General features: G+C 45.4%; 3 protein-coding genes across 3 annotated transcripts in view; 2 read left to right on the forward strand and 1 right to left on the reverse strand.

Annotated features, from left to right (window-relative positions):
* The first annotated feature begins 484 nt into the window (after positions 1 to 484).
* Positions 485 to 9,409, forward strand: aebp2 (AE binding protein 2). The gene is made up of 8 exons (XM_027272498.1): positions 485 to 1,182; positions 6,260 to 6,488; positions 7,575 to 7,682; positions 7,795 to 7,981; positions 8,073 to 8,197; positions 8,319 to 8,386; positions 8,686 to 8,799; positions 8,923 to 9,409. The coding sequence occupies exons 1-8, from the start codon at positions 560 to 562 to the stop codon at positions 8,933 to 8,935; spliced, it is 1,467 nt and encodes a 488-aa protein (XP_027128299.1). The 5' UTR covers positions 485 to 559; the 3' UTR covers positions 8,936 to 9,409.
* Positions 9,410 to 12,584: 3,175 nt separating this feature from the next.
* On the forward strand, positions 12,585 to 17,306 carry ndufa5 (NADH:ubiquinone oxidoreductase subunit A5). The gene is made up of 5 exons (XM_010740744.3): positions 12,585 to 12,679; positions 14,430 to 14,474; positions 14,588 to 14,704; positions 15,661 to 15,726; positions 17,124 to 17,306. Exons 1-5 carry the CDS (start codon positions 12,659 to 12,661, stop codon positions 17,223 to 17,225), a joined length of 351 nt encoding a protein of 116 aa, XP_010739046.1. The 5' UTR covers positions 12,585 to 12,658; the 3' UTR covers positions 17,226 to 17,306.
* cog5 (component of oligomeric golgi complex 5) overlaps positions 17,293 to 18,143 on the reverse strand; it is a 58,763-nt gene continuing 57,912 nt past the window's right edge. The window contains exon 22 of the mRNA XM_010740742.3: positions 17,293 to 17,833. Coding sequence (XP_010739044.1) covers positions 17,707 to 17,833 — 127 coding nt within the window. The 3' untranslated portion in view covers positions 17,293 to 17,706. The remainder of the gene's footprint in view (positions 17,834 to 18,143) is intronic.

Raw genomic sequence — 18,143 nt, forward strand, 5'->3', positions numbered from 1 at the left:
TTTTCAGCACTTTTGGAGTTGGATCATTTTTCTGTTTGTCGGAACACGTGGAGCTGAGAGGCCACAATGACGAAGATCGTGTATAATGGGAAGATGACTCAATAAAAAAAAAGTTCAGCGCGCTCCTCCTAGTGGTTCCCCTCATTTCTTTCTGACTGTGAAGGCAAAACACATCTTTTAAACTTAGCTAACTTAGCTTAGCTTCACCTTAGATATGACCTTTCAATATTTACATACACACATGGCTGATATCTGCAAAGTGCACTGTGAGGTAGAGCTCCAGACAGTTTTCCTGTTGGTTAGTGTTAACTAATCTTCATTTCAGGTTATAAACTAACGTCATATGAAGGAGCCAAATTAGAATGAATGATTTTATAAACACTGGAGTTTGTATAATGCGTTTATTTCCGTGTTAATGTCAGTTATCGCCGCGTAGGCTTTAGTGCGGAGTGACATATCTACTCAATAGAGCAGCTTCGTCCATACGGAGCTCCTACGTCACACTAACCCCCTGCTGTGTTTTACGCTTCAAGCGGAGAGTGAGTGTGTGTGTGCGTGCATGTGTGTGTGTGTGTGTGTGTGTGGAGGAAGAAGGGCAGCCCGGGGGCAACTTTTCGAGTGGAACATCACAAAAAATCGCTCTCCGTGCTTTTCGAAAATGGCTCAGATAACGAACGAAGGGGCCGAACAAGATTCTCAGCCCGCGCCGGATCAAAACGGCACCGGCGAAACAGCAGAAACCGGCACGGAGGGACAGGCCGTGCCGGACCCCAAACAGGAACCGGGCGACAACAACGAGAACAGAGCAGGAATGGACGTGAACACTGGCCGTGGTGCGGCGGCAGAGCACGGGGACAACCGGTCTCCCGTCCCCGAGTCCGACAAAGAAACAGCGGTACCGAGCGAAAAAGCAGACCGCGATGAAGGGGAGCCCGGCGGTAAACTCTCTGAACCGGGGAAAAGTCCCGTACAGGGGAGTTTGGCGAGTAGCACTGATTCCGCACAAGAGGGCTCCCGGGTGCTGAAACAAGAACAAAGAGAGGGGGAGAGCGTGTCCTCCTCACCGCCTGCCGACCGCACAAAGACCGCGGAGAAAGCCGAGCAGGGCACCAAGAGACGGGCCAGCGTGGAGCTGACCTCGTCGGACGGAGAGCCGCTGAGCCGGATGGATTCGGAGGACAGGTCTGTAGGAAGAGGCCTCGCGCTGCTTCCAGAACAAGCCGCGAGGTCGCCACGCGACGCCGACTGCACTGTGTGTTAGCTAACAACTGTTTGTTTACGCGCGACGAACATTGGAGGTTCGGGAAACGTTCCGCGAACGTTACCTGAAGGTTACATGGTTCAGTTTAATGCCCCCACTTAAGGTTATTGTGTAAAGTTCCATTAACGGACATAAAACGTTCGCTGTAGTTAAACATGTAACGTTAATACACACAGGATGTGGTTCACCAAACGTTTGTCGGTGTTTATCAGCGGTGATGTGACGTTTTAGCTCTTTACAGCAGCACATGGCAGCATACACACATCTGTGTGTGTGTGTGTGTGTGTGTTCATGCACAGCTGCCCACTCACCCTCAGTCACAGCACACATTACATTTCCATCATTGCGCCGTAACATCAGCTGTTTGAGCTGTGACATCTGTAGCTCACACATCTGCTGACCACCAACAGGTTTCCGACCTCCAGATGTTGAGAGAAACTCCTAAGTTGAGGCCTTTCTGTACAGATGTGCTAGTAGATGTCGCACACAGACACAGACTGAAGTGTGAGAGAATCTCTCAGATGTTTGGATATCCAGTGAAAAATCGTTTTTTCCATCAGCGGTCATGTATAATTCTCCATCAGCCTGTGCTTCTTCCTCATGGACTGAAGCAGTGTGTGTGTTAACACGCAGATGGAAAATTAATTCTGTTTTTCAACCGATAGGATGATCGATAATTACCTCCATTGATAATCTTTGAGCATAACAAAGGCTGAGCAGATATAGGTATAGATGGATGATTTAATATTTCATAGCTGTGATCTAACGGACATCACACATGAAAACAAAGGTTCCTTTATTTGTTTTAAAGGAAAACTTCACAAACACACTTAGATTTTTAGAGAACATAAAGTCTATCAAAGAAGTCAGTTATTACTGATGATTATTGGCTGATTTTATAACATGACATACATTTCCCGTTATCCACTGCTAATGTATCGGCCCTCATGTCATCGGCAGTTCTTACCTAAGAAACAGAACACAAAGAGCTCGAGTGTTGTTATTTCAAATTCAATGACTCCTTTTGTTTTTCTGTTGATGCAACAGGCGACACAAAGTTTCACCCGTGGCTTTAAACACCAGCAACACACGCTGCCTCTGGTACTACACCATGACAGCCAATCACAGGCAGAGAACATCCCATCATCCTCACGCTCTGTCTGGATTGGACAGAATCGAACAAGTCGAAGCTTTCCAGTCGACTCAGTTAAACTTTGTGACAGACTCACACGTTCAGGACTGTTGTGGTAAACCAACGAGACAATAATCAGGCAGTTTAAATAATCTGAACACTGTGAGAACATGACATCAGAGCATGAGAAAGTCAAGTGTCAGTACTGGCAAGCATGATCAGACCACAGACCAGCAGGGAAGCTTGAGACTCCAGACTGGTACCTTAAGCTTCCCCGCTGGTCTGTGGTCTCTGTGGGTCTAACCACTGCTCCCCATGGCAGGTCTTTGTGTGTACTCAGCAGCGTCATGCTGCAGGATAACAGTGATCGAATTCCAGTTTTACAATAAAAACATGCAGCTAGACTCCATTCAAACATTCCTTTAAAGGTGCAGGCACTAACACTTATCACCAGGCGTGCTGTCCTTCCACAGATTGCAACCCCCTCGCTTCACCCTCTCCCAGGCTGTGGGTATTGTTAGAAATGTCTTCCTGTCTTCCTGAACTTGAAAGGTTTCTCGGTTCATTAGAAAGTCAACTTTCCCCCGGAGACTTCTGCGAAACTCTTTCATTCAGAGCAGTCATGCTGCTGAGAGTTAAATCCCAAACATTGGCCAAACCTTTATCAAACCACGCTCAGCACGTACACATTCCGTGCGCCAGCAGCGTGGGAAACTAAACGAACGCTGGTGAAAGCGTGCACACCTACACACCTACACTACACCTGCACGATGAGTAAGCGCACAGCTTTGGATCGCTGGCCACTCTGCCGCTCATGTCCCATTCTCTGTGATTACAGGAAACCTACGTCAGTTGACAAACACTGGAAAGAAAGCGCTGTTATCATTATTCGAAACAGAGTGGCAGTTGCTGGGACGTTAAGATGCTGGATGGGAAATTTTCAGGCCTGTCCCCTCCAGCTCTCAGAAATACCACAGCTGAAGTGGAGCATGACGTGAAGCTTGAATCTGACAGATTTGATATCAGCTGTTGAGTCATTGTGCTTTAAAAAGTAGGCTGCCACCCACTGCAAGATCTGAGCAGGGAAAACACAGAGGCAGGTTACTCTGTGACTAAGAACACCAACCTAAAAAACCTCTGCTCCACCTGTGATTGAACTCCAAACTGAGCTGATACTAGAAAGTGACAAAACACTGCAGAGCAGTAATGTGTGTGAGACAGTCAGCAGCTTCATGTGGCGTCAGTGTGACGATAAGAGCCAGATGATGTCGGCTCTCTCTTGTTAGAGTCGTAGAGGAGACGGTGACACTCACACACGCAGCCACATTTTAGTGTGTGTTCATGCAGTATATTCAAATTCACAGAGCTCTCCCCTGCAGCTCTACAGAGAACTTGTCTTCAGTGAAGCATATCTCATCTCTTTCAGAGTCATTCAGCCAAGAAGGAGTGGAAGTCGTCCACGTCAGCTCATGATGTACCTGAATCTCAACCTCAGGCTAGGGTTAGTCATACTGAGTACTACTGGTGGTGCCATACACAGAGGAAGAAACCAAATGAATAAATTAAAGACTTATTACCCAGCAGACGACATGACTTTTAAACTGTGAGCTGAATGCTTTCAGAGACGGTGCATGATAGAAACTGTTTGACAAACATCCAGCCCACCTCTGTATGTCCATACCAAGGAGGGGCTTCATCCCACCTGCTGTCTGTTTCTGTCCCCGCTCACCTTCAGTCACCTGAGGTGCTTTCAAGGACATGCACAGCTTACTTCTTTATTTGTTTTTATGATGGAGCTGCATTCAAATGCTTCTGAAGAGATGTGTAGCTGAAGAAGTTAGACAAGTTTTTTTCTTTGGTTTTTTTTTACACGCTGCAATAAGCAGATGATGTTTTCAAAAGCTCGTACATGTTTGCACTTGCTAGTGTATATGGAAAACTCTTGTGGTTTACCCTGTTTAAATTTCAAATGATTATGATTGTATATATCAGTAAAGGTGGGAATGACATGCAGCAAAAGGCTGCAGGTTGGATTTGAACCCTGAGCTGTTGCAGCAAGGACTGAGTACATGGGGTGGATGCTCTAATGTTGGAGGCTTTAACTGGAGCAGTGTTTGGTGGAGGCAGAAAATAATGTGCCGCCTGCTTTAATGCCCACTTGGCTGCCTCTCCACTTTTAGTAATCCTGCTGTTGTGGCAGCTGGAAGACTTCACTGTAACTTTTGTTCTCATACAGAGCAGGACAGCAGCTGTACTGTGTGTGTGTGTGTGTGTGTGTGTGTGTGTGTGTGTGTGTGTGTGTGTGTGTGTGTGTGTGTGTGTGTGTGTGTGTGTGTGTGAGAGAGATGTATAGCGTGTGCGTGTGTTTTAGAGGTGTTAGTCCTCTTGTAGGACGTGTGAGCACAGCCCCCACAGAGAGCCAGTATGGACACTGATCGGAGCAGATGCTTAGCTCTCTCACACACACACACACACAGAGCTGTGGCTTGGAGATAGAGCGGGTTGTCCACTAATCAGATGCTCAGGGTTCGATCCCCTCCAGTGTGCATGTCGAAGATACTAAACTCCAACCTAAAGGGCTTTGAGTGGTCGGAAGACTAGAAGGGCGCTATATAAGTACACACACACACTCACACACACATACACACACACACACACAAAGCACATTGACATTTGTGTCATGCATGTTTGACATTGTTGCAGATGAAAGTTGAAGAGTTTGCTGGTTTTAGTTCAGGACTGCCAGTGAGTGTGAGCCCAGCCTGAGAGGACACTTGAGCACCGTGTGTGAGCTGAAACATGCAAAGCTTCTCTTTCACAGCATGCCTTCTCTTTATCTGTGGATGTGTCTCAGGTTGAAGCTGATTTATTGTGGACTCCACAGTCACAGACATGGTGGAAGTCGTAACACATGCAGTCTGTCCAGTCACAGATGCCGATATGTCCATGTGGTGTTCCTGTAGCTACAGCTACTACAAGTACAGTCCATTTACCATTTCTTCACCAGGACTCTTTCATACAGAGCAGGTCTACACCATGCTGTTTATAACAACTCCACTTGGCGACGGTGTCAATATGAAACTTCCTTTGAACAGGCAGAAACCAGCCATGTTCTTAAGCATCTGCCGACCTGATGCGTTTAGAGCAAACCAGGCTCTGTGATTGGTTTGAACATGCGCGCTGTGCCGCAGAGGCTATTAACATACACTGTCTTAAATGCACAAAATAATAATCAATCGTCTGTTTTGGTGATCAGATTTAGAATCAGAAATACTTTAATAATCCCATGGGGAAATAATTTTTGTTACATACTCCAGGTATACAAACAAACAAAAACAACATATGTAAACAAGTAACCATCTATTAAGAACAAAATATAAATAAATAAATAAATAACAAACAACAAACAAAATATCTATTTGTTACCTTTACACTTCTTCCATCAGTTAAACACTTAACTCGCGAGAACGTAACTGGCAGGTTAAATGATGATGAGGATGATGATCACTACGACAACGGTACGATCAATACTCAATGTCCCAGCAGCGCCCTCTGGTGGATGGCTGCTGTAATGAAGTCACTGTCTTTGACGTTCTGTACTGACATGTCTGCAGTCAGACAATGTTGGAGCATATATGTGGTCAGATATCACACACACACACACACACACACACACACACACACACACACACACACACACACACACACACACCTTCTGTTGAATCATATTTGTTCTTCATGGTCAGAATGTTTCACTGTAGCTGACTGTTGACTCAACCAATCACCACAGCTCTGACAATATTGACCTCCTATCTGCCCTAAACACTCCATAGATTATAACTCTGTGTGTGTGTGTGTTTTCCCAGCATCAGCAGCACCCTGATGGACATGGAGAGCACGGCGTCCAGCGGCCGCTCCACCCCAGCCATGCTCAACGGTCACGGCGGTGCGGTGGCAGGCAGCGGCTCGGCGCCCGCGGGGGGAAAGTCTCTGAGCTACACGTGCTGCTGGGACCACTGCCAGCTGCTGTTTCTCAGCAGCCCAGACCTGGCCGAACACATCAGAGCCACACACGTGGACGGACAGAGAGGAGGGGTCAGTGTAATCAGCGTGCGTGTGTGTGTGTGTGTGTGTGTGTGTGTGTGTGTCTTTGATTTAGGGAGGGGGAGGCCACCATGCATGGAAAGTCCCGTGGCATCAAATAACCAATGCAGCTCCTGAACATGCAGGTGTGGAAATATCAGTCAGTGAGAATGTAATGTGCAGAACAGAGGGACAGATGTTCAGACACCTGATCGCCCCTTTGACTCATGGGAAAAGATGGACATTCATTAAGACGAACGGCAGTCATTCAGTCGGCTGTGTTATTCACAGTGTGGAGCTGTGTGAATGTCAACCTACCATGACAGGTGAACAACCACTGAAGCCTCTAAGCTTTTGTGGAGCCAGAAGTTGACCACATTTGTGTGAGAGTGTGTGACCTGTGTGCTGACACGCTTTCTCACGTTCCAGTTAAACTAGACTGTGAAAACCTTGGAGGAGGGACACGGTGAACACAGCAACAGGTTGATTTAAGTTGATCAGTGCTTTCTAGTCTGACAGTTTGATCTGAGTTTGAGCCGAGCTCTGAACAAACTCACTGTAAACGAGTGGTCAGCCACGCCCGACATCACACCCTGATTTATCTGTTTTCCTCTAAATCAAACAGAGTTCATTAAATGCACATCATGCTGTGCGGCGGCAGTCCTGGAACTACAGACTGATATACAGACACTGTCTGTAAAGCTCTGTGTTTTGGGGTGGAGGACAGATTCAGGTTATTAACAATATTAATACTCGGATATTTTTTCCATAAATCCACATTTTTTCTTCGTAATCTAAAGTGCTGAAGTTATTAAAAACAGAAATGGTTCTACAATCAGGATGACCCCATCTGTGATCATCAGTGAACTAGTCTGCAATTTCCACCTCACCCTCGTCTGTGACAACACACACACACACAGACGTTGGGTGTTCTAAATATGAGTGTGTGTGTATTAAAGTATTGTGTGAGTAAATCTAAAATAAAGTGGAGAATTAAGATGGTGACACCACCGTTGGCTGTCAGATGGGAGGTCATGTCATCAGTCTGTGTGTGTGTCTGCTTTGTTATCAGTGTGTTCTTGTGTGTGTTCCACACAGGTGTTTGTGTGTCTGTGGAAAGGCTGCAAGGTGTACAACACACCGTCCACCAGTCAGAGCTGGCTGCAGAGACACATGCTGACCCACAGCGGGGACAAGCCGTTCAAGGTGAGTATACACACACACACACACACACATCCATCTCACATCAGTCAGTTGGGTCATGAAGCACAGTACCTGTACTCTCTGCATCATCTCGTGCGTGTGTGTGTTCCTGCAGTGTGTGGTTGGAGGCTGCAACGCCACGTTTGCCTCTCAGGGTGGGCTGGCCCGTCACGTCCCTACCCACTTCAGCTCCCAGGGTTCATCCAAACTGTCCAATCAGGGCAAGGTGAAGGAGGAGTCTCCGTCCAAGGCCGGCCTGAACAAGAGGAGGAAACTCAAGAACAAACACAGACGCTCCCTGCGTGAGTTCAGCACACACACACACACACACACACACACACACACACACACACACTGTTTGCTCTGTTAGTTAAACCCCTGTTTGACCTTCAGCCCGACCTCATGACTTCTTCGACGCTCAGACGATGGACGCCATCCGCCATCGAGCCATCTGCCTCAACCTGGCGACACACATCGAGAGCCTGGGCAACGGGCACAGTGTGGTTTTCCACAGCACGGTGGGCTCTTACACACACACACACACACACACACACACACACACACACACATATATATTCATAGTGCAGTCTGTGCAGCAGAGCACATTGTTTTATGCCTGTCTTGTGTGTGTGTGTTCAGGTAATAGCCAGGAGGAAAGAGGATTCTGGGAAAGTGAAGGTCTTGTTGCACTGGACGCCTGAAGACATGTGAGTCCTCCTCCTCCTCCACCACACTCTGTATTATTATTCATCTTTAGGGTTTTCCAGAACATGTGCTGGTTTGACAGTGAACAGATGCTGACCTGCTGTCAGTCACACCATGGACGTCCACATGTGGCTCCTGATGATGCAGGATGACATCATCGAAACTTTGTGTGGATGCACCACATTTCTGGGCCGATACAGATGTTTTACTGTCATTTCTTTGTGTCAGAGAAACAAAAGAACTCCAAAGATGAGCTTCTCTGGCAGTGTGTCACATGTGTTCTCGTGTGTGTGTGTGTCAGACTGCCAGATGTTTGGGTGAACGAGAGCGACCGACTACAGCAGAAGACCAAGGTGGTTCATCTGTCCAAGCTCCCCACAGACACAGCTGTACTGCTGGACCCCTCCATCTACAGGTGTGTGTGTGTGTGTGTGTGTGTGTGTGTGAGAGAGAGAGAGAGAGAGAGTGAGAGAGAGAGAGTGTACATTTGGATGTTTGTGAAACAGATGTAACAGATGTGAATGGTTCCCTCCCACAGGATGTTCTTCTGACACCCTCCAGAGGAGCTCCACTGTCACTTCCTGCTAATCTGACCTCAAGGAGGACGATCGTTTCCTTTTCCTTTGTCTCCTCCTCTCCTCCTCCCAGAGGATGCTGGGAGTTTAGCGAGCCGTCGTCATGGCCGTCTGAGGCCGCCAGTGTGTCCTCCATTAGGTGCTGAGTTTACCGAGGACACGTAGGAGGGGACGTGCTCGTCTTAGATAACACGACTTAGACTGAAAACTAACTGTAGGCACATGCACGCACACGTGTGTGTGTTTGTGTGTGTAGAGAAGCTGTCTTTGTAAATATTTGAGATATGTAATATATTTTTATACTTTGAATTTTTTTACCGAACTGTAGATAGACGTCTCTTTTTCTGCCAGACCTTTTTAAATAGATGTTTTAAAGACGGATCGTGTCTGTCACGTGCATAGAGCTGGCATTACTCCATGTTTAATGTCATTAAACTTTTCCAACCTCCACACACTCTCTGTGTTTACCTTCACACACACTCTGTTTTTACCTCCACACTCTCTCTGTTTTTACCTCCATACTCTCTCTGTGTTTACCTCCACACTCTCTCTGTGTTTACCTCCACACTCTCTCTGTGTTTACCTCCACACTCTCTGTGTTCACCTCCCCACACTCTCCGTGTTTACCTCCACACTCTCTGTGTTCACCTCCCCACACTCTCTGTGTTTACCTCCACACACTCTCTGTGTTTACCTCCCCACACTCTTTCTGTGTTTACCTCCACACTCTCTCTGTGTTTACCTCCACACTCTCTCTGTGTTTACCTCCACACTCTCTGTGTTCACCTCCCCACACTCTCTGTGTTTCTCCCCACTCTCTCTGTTTATCTCCACAACACTCTGTGTTATCCTCCCCCTCGCCTGGTGTTTACCTCCACACACCTCCTCTTTGTTTTACCTCCACACTCTCGTTTTTACCTCCACACACTCTCTCTTTGTTTACCTCCACACTCTCTCTGTGTTTACCTCCACACTCGCCTCTCTGTTTTTACCTCCACACTCTCTCTGTGTTTAACCTCCCACACTCTCTGTGTTTACCTCCACACTCCTCTTTTTACCTCACACCCTCTGTGTTTACCTCCACACACCTTGTTTTACCTCCACACCTCTGGTGTTGTTTACCTCCACACTCTCCTGTGTTTACCTCCCACACTCTTCGGTGTTACCCCAAACACTCTCTGTGTGTTACCTCCACACACTCTCTGTTGTTTACCTCCACACTCTCTCTGTGTTACCCCACCACTCTGTGTTACCCTCACACTCTCTGTTTTTACCTCCACACTCTCCTCTGTGTTTTTACCTCCACACTCTCTCTGTGTGTTACCCACCCCACACTCTCTCTGTGTTACTCCACCTCTCTGTGTTTACCATCACACACACGCTTGTTTCACTCCACACTCTCTGTGTTTACCTCCACACTCTCTCTTGTGTTTACCTCCACACTCTCTCTGTGTTTACCTCCACACTCTCTCTCGTGTTTTACCTCACACACACTCTGTGTTCACCTCCACATCTCTGTGTTTACCTCCCACACTCTCTTGTTTTACCTCCACCTCTCTCTGTTTAATCCACACCTCTCTGTGTTTACTCCACACCTCCTGTGTTTACCTCACACTCTCTCTGTGTTTACCTCCACACTCCCTCTGTGTTTACCTCCACACACACTCTGTGTACCTCCACCTCTCTGTGTTTTACCTCCACACTCTCTCTGTGTTACTCCACACCTCTCTGTGTTACCTCCACACCTCTCTGTGTTTAACCTCCACACCAACTCGTGTTCACCTCCACACTCGTGTTTTACCTCCCACTCTCTCTCTTGTTACCTCCACCTTCTCTGTTTATTTCCACACTCTCTCTGTGTTTTCCCCACACTCCTCTGTGTTTACCCCACCTCTCTCTGTGTTTATCTCCACACTCTCTGTGTTCCCTCCACACTCTCTCTGTGTTCACCTCCACCCTCTCTGTGTTCACCCCAACACTCTCTCTGTGTTATATCCCACACCCGTGTTTTACCTCCACACCTCTCTGTGTTAACCTCCACACTCGCTCTGTGTTCAACCTCCCCACACTCTCTGTGTTCACCTCCACACTCTCTGTGTTTACCTCACACTCTCTCTGGTGTTTAACCTCCACACTCTCCTCTGTGTTACTCTCACAACTCTCTCGTGTTCACCCCCACACCTCTGTTTTACCTCCACACTCTCTCCCTGTGTTTACCTCCACACTCTCTCTGTGTTTACTCCACACTCTCTGTTGTGTTTACCTCCACACTCTCTCTGTGTACTCCTCACACGCTCTGTTTACCTCCACACTCTCTCTGGTTACCCTCCCACTCTCTCTGTTTCACCTCCCCACACTCTCTGTGTTTACCTCACACTCCTCTGTGTTACCCCACACTTCTGTTTTACCTCCCACCTCTCTGTTTACTCCACACACACACTGCGTGTGCTGCAGAGGTCAGGACACCATGAAGAAAGGTTCCCCCTCCTCTATGTGACCACAGAGTCCTGCACACTGTAAAGGACCTCCGGTCCTGGTGGAGACGTATTTGACCTTGTTCAAAGGACGTCTGTGCTGAGCAGTCCACTTGTGTTTGAGTATGACCATGTTCAGACAGGCTGTGACGTCGCCTACAAACAGCAGTGTGTTAACAATGAGTAAGATTGTGATGAATATTAATAACCGGTACAATTAAAATGATGAGCAGCACGTGTCCCCCTTCCTGTGACAGTGGTCAGGACAGCAGAGGGCGCCATGCTGCCGATTTAGACTCTAAAAACTGAACACACGTCTCATTTTAATTATTATAAAATGAATCATTTAAAATATTAAAAATGACACTAATAATGTGTCATACATTCGGATTTTTAGAGAGTCAAATAAAAACAAATGTATAAAATTATATATATATATATAAATATTATATATAATATATATATATAATATTATATATATATATATATATATATATATATATATAATATATATATAAATAATATATAATTAGAAATAATATATGAACAATTCTTCTGTGTCATGTTGTTTCGTGTAGCTAAACGTTCTGTTCATATGGGAATCATATATTTACACATAAAAAAATAATAAAACTACACTGAACTGAAGGTGTAGTCCTTACTGTTGGGCTGTAGTCCGTGACGTCATGTTTAGTGGCCGGAAATCGCATGGCTGTAGTCCGTGACGTCATGTTTAGTGGCCGGAAATCGCATGTGATGGGAAGTACAACTCTTTTCGAAGGGTCGGCTCTTTTGGCTCAGTCCCTTAGAAGAGCCGGCTCTCAAATGGCTCTTCATTTAGTATTTAGCCTTCTGTATTAGCCCAATTTAGCAATCATGAATGCTTTGTGTGCTAATAAACAATTATTCATTAGGTGTCTTTATAAAATGCTTATTTTATGCATTTTCATCTGTACAGGTCTGTTGTTGACCCTGCTCTGATGGATATTTTATTTGACAAATTCTGCATCCTTCTTTCACATTATGGTATGATCCCAGTCTGTCCTCGCATGCGATTAGCCCCATGGTGTGCCCATCAGCAAAACAAAGTCCAGTCCCTGCCTTTATTGAATTCTGAGCATCGGAGGCTGAAGAGTCGGTTCTCTCCGACTCGTTCACTATAAAGAATCGGCTCTTAGAGCCGGCTCGTTCGCGACGACACATCACCGCTGCCCGCAGAGGAAGAATGGCTGGCGTGCTGAAAAAGGTACGAGTAGAGGTCATGTTTGTTTGTTTGTTTGAGTGACAGGCAGGAAAGCGGGGAACTGTTCGGAACCGAACCAGTGCGCAGTGTTTGGACTTCACGTTCTGGCCGGGTTCTGACGTGTTCGACGCAGTTTGTAGTTTGAGCGAGATGTGTGTTAGCTTGTAGCTGTTGTGCTAGTTAGCTTAGCTGTGTGTCCGCTGCACAGACGATTACGTTAACGTGTATTTACCCCACACTGACCGTGACAGTTACATCAAATCACATCAATGTTATTTGTACAGCCCCAAAGTCACAAAGTCCATTTGCCTCAGAGGGCTTTACAATCTGTACAGGGAGTGACACCCTCTGTCCTTAGACCCTCGGTTCCAGTGAGGAAAAACTTGCCCACAAAAACCTTTAACAGGGAAAAAAGGTGGAAGAAACCTCAGGAAGAGCCACAGAGGAGGGATCCCTCTCCCAGGACGGACAGACGTGCAATGGATGTCAAATGTACAGAACAAATCAACATAAACATATTGTACAATTACAATGACTGATAAAATGACAATGACTGACAAAATGACAATGAATTACAATGACTGATAAAATGACAATGAATTATAATGAATGATAAAATGACAATGAATTACAATGAATGACAAAATGACAATGAATTACAATGACTGATAAAATGACAATGAATTACAATGAATGACAAAATGACAATGAATTACAATGACTGATAGAATTACAATGAATGATAAAATGATTACAGTAGCAGTGGAACCTGTGATAGAGATAGAGAGACACAGATGCACAGCAGCAGCAAATCATTAACTAACTATAAACTGTAATGGAGATATGGTAACAATAATGACAGTAATAATATATGTAGTGGACGTCATGCAGGACCACAGCAGCAGCCACGATCCACGAGAACCTGCTGGACGACAGAGCACAGAAACTCCAGGGAAGAAGTTTAGTTAGTGACATGCATTAATGAGACATGAAGGTTTACAGATGGTGAGAGAGTTTTCAGTAAAGGGAGGTGTGACTGCATCTTTAACCAATACCGTGCCTGACTAGGCATAATACAAAACATTAACATTAATTTATCCCACACTGAACGTGACAGACTAATGTTGAACTGGTTGGTGGAAGCGGGAACATTAGCTAACATAAGACATACAGCATGACTGACCCTAAAGTCGGCTCCAGTATGCTCAGAAACATGTAAATTATAGACAAATGCCGTCTGTGAGGAAGCTGAAGCTTGGGTGTCATTAGACCTTCCAACAGGACCATAATCCTGAGTGGACCTCACAGTCCACCAAGGCTTAGTTTAAGAAGAAGTCCTTGAAGATTCTAGAGATGCTGTCACAGTCATCAGAAATCTGTGGTGGGGTTGGAAAAAGCTGATCGCTGCACGTAAACCCAAGAGCGTCAGTGAACTGGAGGCCACTGCCCATGAGTAATGGACGAAGACTCCTCAGGAAGGCTGTCAGAAGCTGGTGATGGCTGTGCCTCATGTTTGCAGCAGGTCATATCAGCTCACACTGCTCACTGTGAAGGGTTAAATCATGTTCAGTGCAGTAATCATTAAAAGTGTCCTTTTGTGTTGAATTTGGACAAACCACTTGAGTTATTTAAATAGTTCTTGTTTGATTTGTTTATTGCAAACAGCTGAAGCTTGTACATTTTGTCAATGAACTTCATTTTCAAGACTTAACAAGCCTCTCTCCCGCTCTTCTGTCCCGCTCTTCTCCCTCAGACGACAGGCCTGGTCGGCCTGGCAGTGTCGCACAATCCACACGAGGTGAGCAGTAGGCAGCAAACACACACACTTCTAGACATCAACCTTGATCACATGACTTCATGCACACACTCCAGCGGTCTCTGCTAACCCTCTGATGTGTTCTGGTCCTGCAGCGTCTGAGGGTCCTGTACTCCAAGATCCTGGCCTCGGTGCAGACCATGCCACAGGACGCAGCCTACAGGAAGTACACGGAGCAGCTGGTCAACGAGAGGTTCAACCACGTCAAAATGGTGAGAGGACACAGGGCGGTGTGTTCGGTCAGCTGCTGCACACCATCAACATAAACTCTGTGTTAACAGGGCTGCAGCTAACCATTATTCTGGCTGTCCACTCATCTTTCCATTCTTTTTCCGATTAGTCATGATTATTTCTACTAAATTAGAAGAAAACAAAGATGCTGAGTCATGTTTTATCACAGTGTAATACCTAATACCAATCATTACAGATGTTTTAATTGATTAAATATCTTACAAATGATTAATATGCTCACACATTACCACTGACACCAAGTGGAGCTTTACTGTTCAGTGTAATATCCAACTCTGATTTAATATCTTACACATGAACTATTATTGATATTATTTTTTATAAATGTTTCTCCTGGCCAGCCTTCAAGTGTGTGCACATGATTAACAAATGAAAGTATTCAAACAGCGTCAGCTGACCTCTTCTTTGCTGGCCTTCTCTCAGGATGACACACTAGGGCCATCTTGCTTTGCCTAACATGAAATCAAAGATGTCTCCTCCTGCGTTTTAAAACCCATCCAGTGTTTGTAGGAAGTGTCACCACACGCTGCTTACTAACATGTTTCTGCTTCTTCACACAGTTTTAAACTCAACTCACTCTTCAAAGAGTCAACTCTACCTATTACCATAGTGCTCATTACAAAATTATGTCAACCCAAACTTTCTGTGCTCAAATCACATAACAATGTGTTCTTGTTGTTCAGGCTGTATGTCCAATAACTGACTGATAACAAATAACTTTATATTTATTTGAGTTGACGTGCTCATTCATGGCTGCAGTGCTGCCATGATATGACCGCTCAGCTTGACAGTTTACTTTAACCTGTGATCTGATTGGTCAGCAGTAGGACTGTTGGCAGGGTTTGAGCCAATCCTCTTGCTTTGCAGCATAGGTTACCATGGTGATCTCCCCGTTTAAAGACTGTGTTCACGTTCACAGGAGCCTGATGTGGAGAAGCTGGAGAAGAAGATCAACTGTGGGCAGATTGAAGAAGTCATTTTCCAGGTAGGTCACATGACCAGCTGATCAGAACATGTGACCATGCACTGCTGTTGGTACTCCGTGTGCACATTCTTTAGTTAGATTTTCCAAGTCAAAGACATGAGTGACTTTTGTTTTCATTCTTTTTTGAAAAACAGCACACGATTTGTTGGAAGTTTGGATGTTTTCAGTGTAGTTCATGCCTTCGAGTTCACAGAGGCCATTTATGAGATCAATGTACATCCGAGGAGGGGGTTGTCACACAGTCAATGGTATTGTTTAAAGTGTGCGTGTGACCCACACAGGGCGGGATCTCATCACCGCATCGGCACTCAAGTTTAGCTGCTTAGCTCGCACAGACTCTTTGTGCTGCAAAATCAGTTTTTGACTGTCACAGAGCTGTGTCGTCATTCTGAGACTCAGAATTCTCAAAGTTCAGTCAACATGTGAGAACTCTGACACAGAGTCTCCTGCTGTGTGTCTGGACTTTGTCTGCAGTGTATGTGTGTAAATGGCTTCATTCAGCGGCTCTCCCTCCCCTCTGGCACCATGAGTTACGGGAACACCCTGAAACTTTGTAATGACAATCAATAAGAAGTTTTTTGGTTAGGATGACTGTACAAAATCACTGAAACGTTCTGGACATGGTTGAATGCTGGAGTAAAACTTAAGACAAGCTTGGCAAAAGTATCAGTTTGATTTCATAGATTAAAAATGACATTGATTATATTGTCAATAGAACAGCTGTTCACAAGCTGTTGTGTGGGAGTGTTCCACACCTGGGAGTGTGTTTTCTTTTCATGAGCAGCCTGATTCAGAAATAGCAAAAACAGACAAAACTGGTAAGGGTTACTGGTTATGTGATGTGGTTCTCAAGAAGGAGCTTGTTGACCATATTGATCAATAGGAGTACACGTCCTCCCATTTATCCATCCTGTTTTTGCTATGACTCGAGGCAAGTTGTGTTGAGGTTTGAAAAAATATTTAGAAGGTATTAAATTGAACTTCAGGATTCCTGCATAAAGCCTTTAACATTTGCACCTTTTTAAGCAATAGACAGTTCCATCTCTGGTGCTGGGAGTGTGAATGGAAAGCCTGTCTGTGATCAGGTGTAACTTGGTGGATTTACAGGAAGATACACAAGTGGAGCCAGACGTCCTGTTTTCTGGATGGTGTTTGTTTGAGTCCAAATGACATGAGGTGTGTGTTTTTGACATAAGCAGACTGGCTGTTTCCAGTGTTTATGCTAAGCTAATCACCTCCTGGCTCCAGCTCTGTACTTGATCTAAGAATGTTATTGACTATCACTCTCAGGAAGAAATGATTACTTACTTTTTACTACTTAAAAAGTTTGATATGTGAATTGTTGTTTGTGGGATGAAGTCTTATTGACGTGTGTGTTTGTGTCTTCTTATGTGCAGGCAGAGTGTGAGCTTGCTCTGTCCAGGAAGATGTCGGAGTGGAAACCGTGGGAGCCGCTGGTGGAGGAGGCTCCTCATAACCAATGGAAGTGGCCCATCTGAATACGTGTGTGTGTGTGTGTGTACATGTCATAGTGTGCATGTGTAAGTACTGTACAAATAAACCTGCTTTTCTTTCCCCAATTTATTGTCGAGTCATTGTTTAGGATATATACACCACTACATACGAGTACAGATGGCTCCACATCCAAATGTGGATTAATAAACTAACTTAACTCCCTTCACGTGAACAGCAACAAGATCAGCCCTGCTGCAGAGGTTTGGACTCAGTGATCCAGATGTTACCTATCATAATAGTCATGTGTCTTTATGATATTCAGCTTTGGTCACTCAAGATAAATTCAGGTTGTTACAATAAGTAAAAACGTCAATCAAATGTCCCTCCACACCAGATGTTTGATTCAGTCAGAATAATAGAAAAACGGCTGAGTTTACATGTTAGCTGCTGTAGTCATAAATAATAACGTTCTGTAGTGATCCAACATTAAATCTCCAGAAGCTCGTCACTGCCTCGTCCTCCTGCTCAGGCTCTGACTTCCTGTGAGCCACTGGTGGCTCTCTGCAACAGCTGGAGCATGATGGGATAGATGGGAGCAAACTCCTTCCCCTGCCGGGCCCTCACCGACTGCACGTAGGCCTCCAGAGCGCCCCTAAGAGCACAGACAGGAGAACAGGTTTCAGCAAGCAGTTATTTACCACGCACGTCTTTCTTTGATGCCACCGACTGTTTCTCTTCACACAGGGGAATGTCCTGGAGTTGATCTTTGGTGAACTTTGAAGCTTCAGCCAACAGCAAAGAATCCTCTTAGAAACCCGGTTTATGTCCTTCAACTAAACATTTTACACGTAGCTGGACACAGCATTTTAGAAATGATCCTGAGCTAGAAGAATCATGACCAAACAGTCTGTACCGACATGAACTGAAACCAGACTGTGTTGCAGCTTTCAGTCACCACTAGA

This window comes from Larimichthys crocea, chromosome XX (assembly GCF_000972845.2).
Source record: "Larimichthys crocea isolate SSNF chromosome XX, L_crocea_2.0, whole genome shotgun sequence".
NCBI lineage: Eukaryota > Metazoa > Chordata > Actinopteri > Sciaenidae > Larimichthys > Larimichthys crocea.

Coding starts and splice junctions, on each gene's coding strand:
- aebp2 (XM_027272498.1), top strand. CDS start 560: ATGTGTGTGTGTGTGTGTGTGTGTGGAGGAAGAAGGGCAGCCCGGGGG. Junction 7,683..7,794: donor GCGGGGACAAGCCGTTCAAG/GTGAGTATACAC, acceptor GTGTTCCTGCAG/TGTGTGGTTGGAGGCTGCAA. Junction 7,982..8,072: donor CAAACACAGACGCTCCCTGC/GTGAGTTCAGCA, acceptor TTTGACCTTCAG/CCCGACCTCATGACTTCTTC.
- ndufa5 (XM_010740744.3), top strand. CDS start 12,659: ATGGCTGGCGTGCTGAAAAAG. Junction 12,680..14,429: donor TGGCTGGCGTGCTGAAAAAG/GTACGAGTAGAG, acceptor CTTCTCCCTCAG/ACGACAGGCCTGGTCGGCCT. Junction 15,727..17,123: donor TTGAAGAAGTCATTTTCCAG/GTAGGTCACATG, acceptor TCTTATGTGCAG/GCAGAGTGTGAGCTTGCTCT.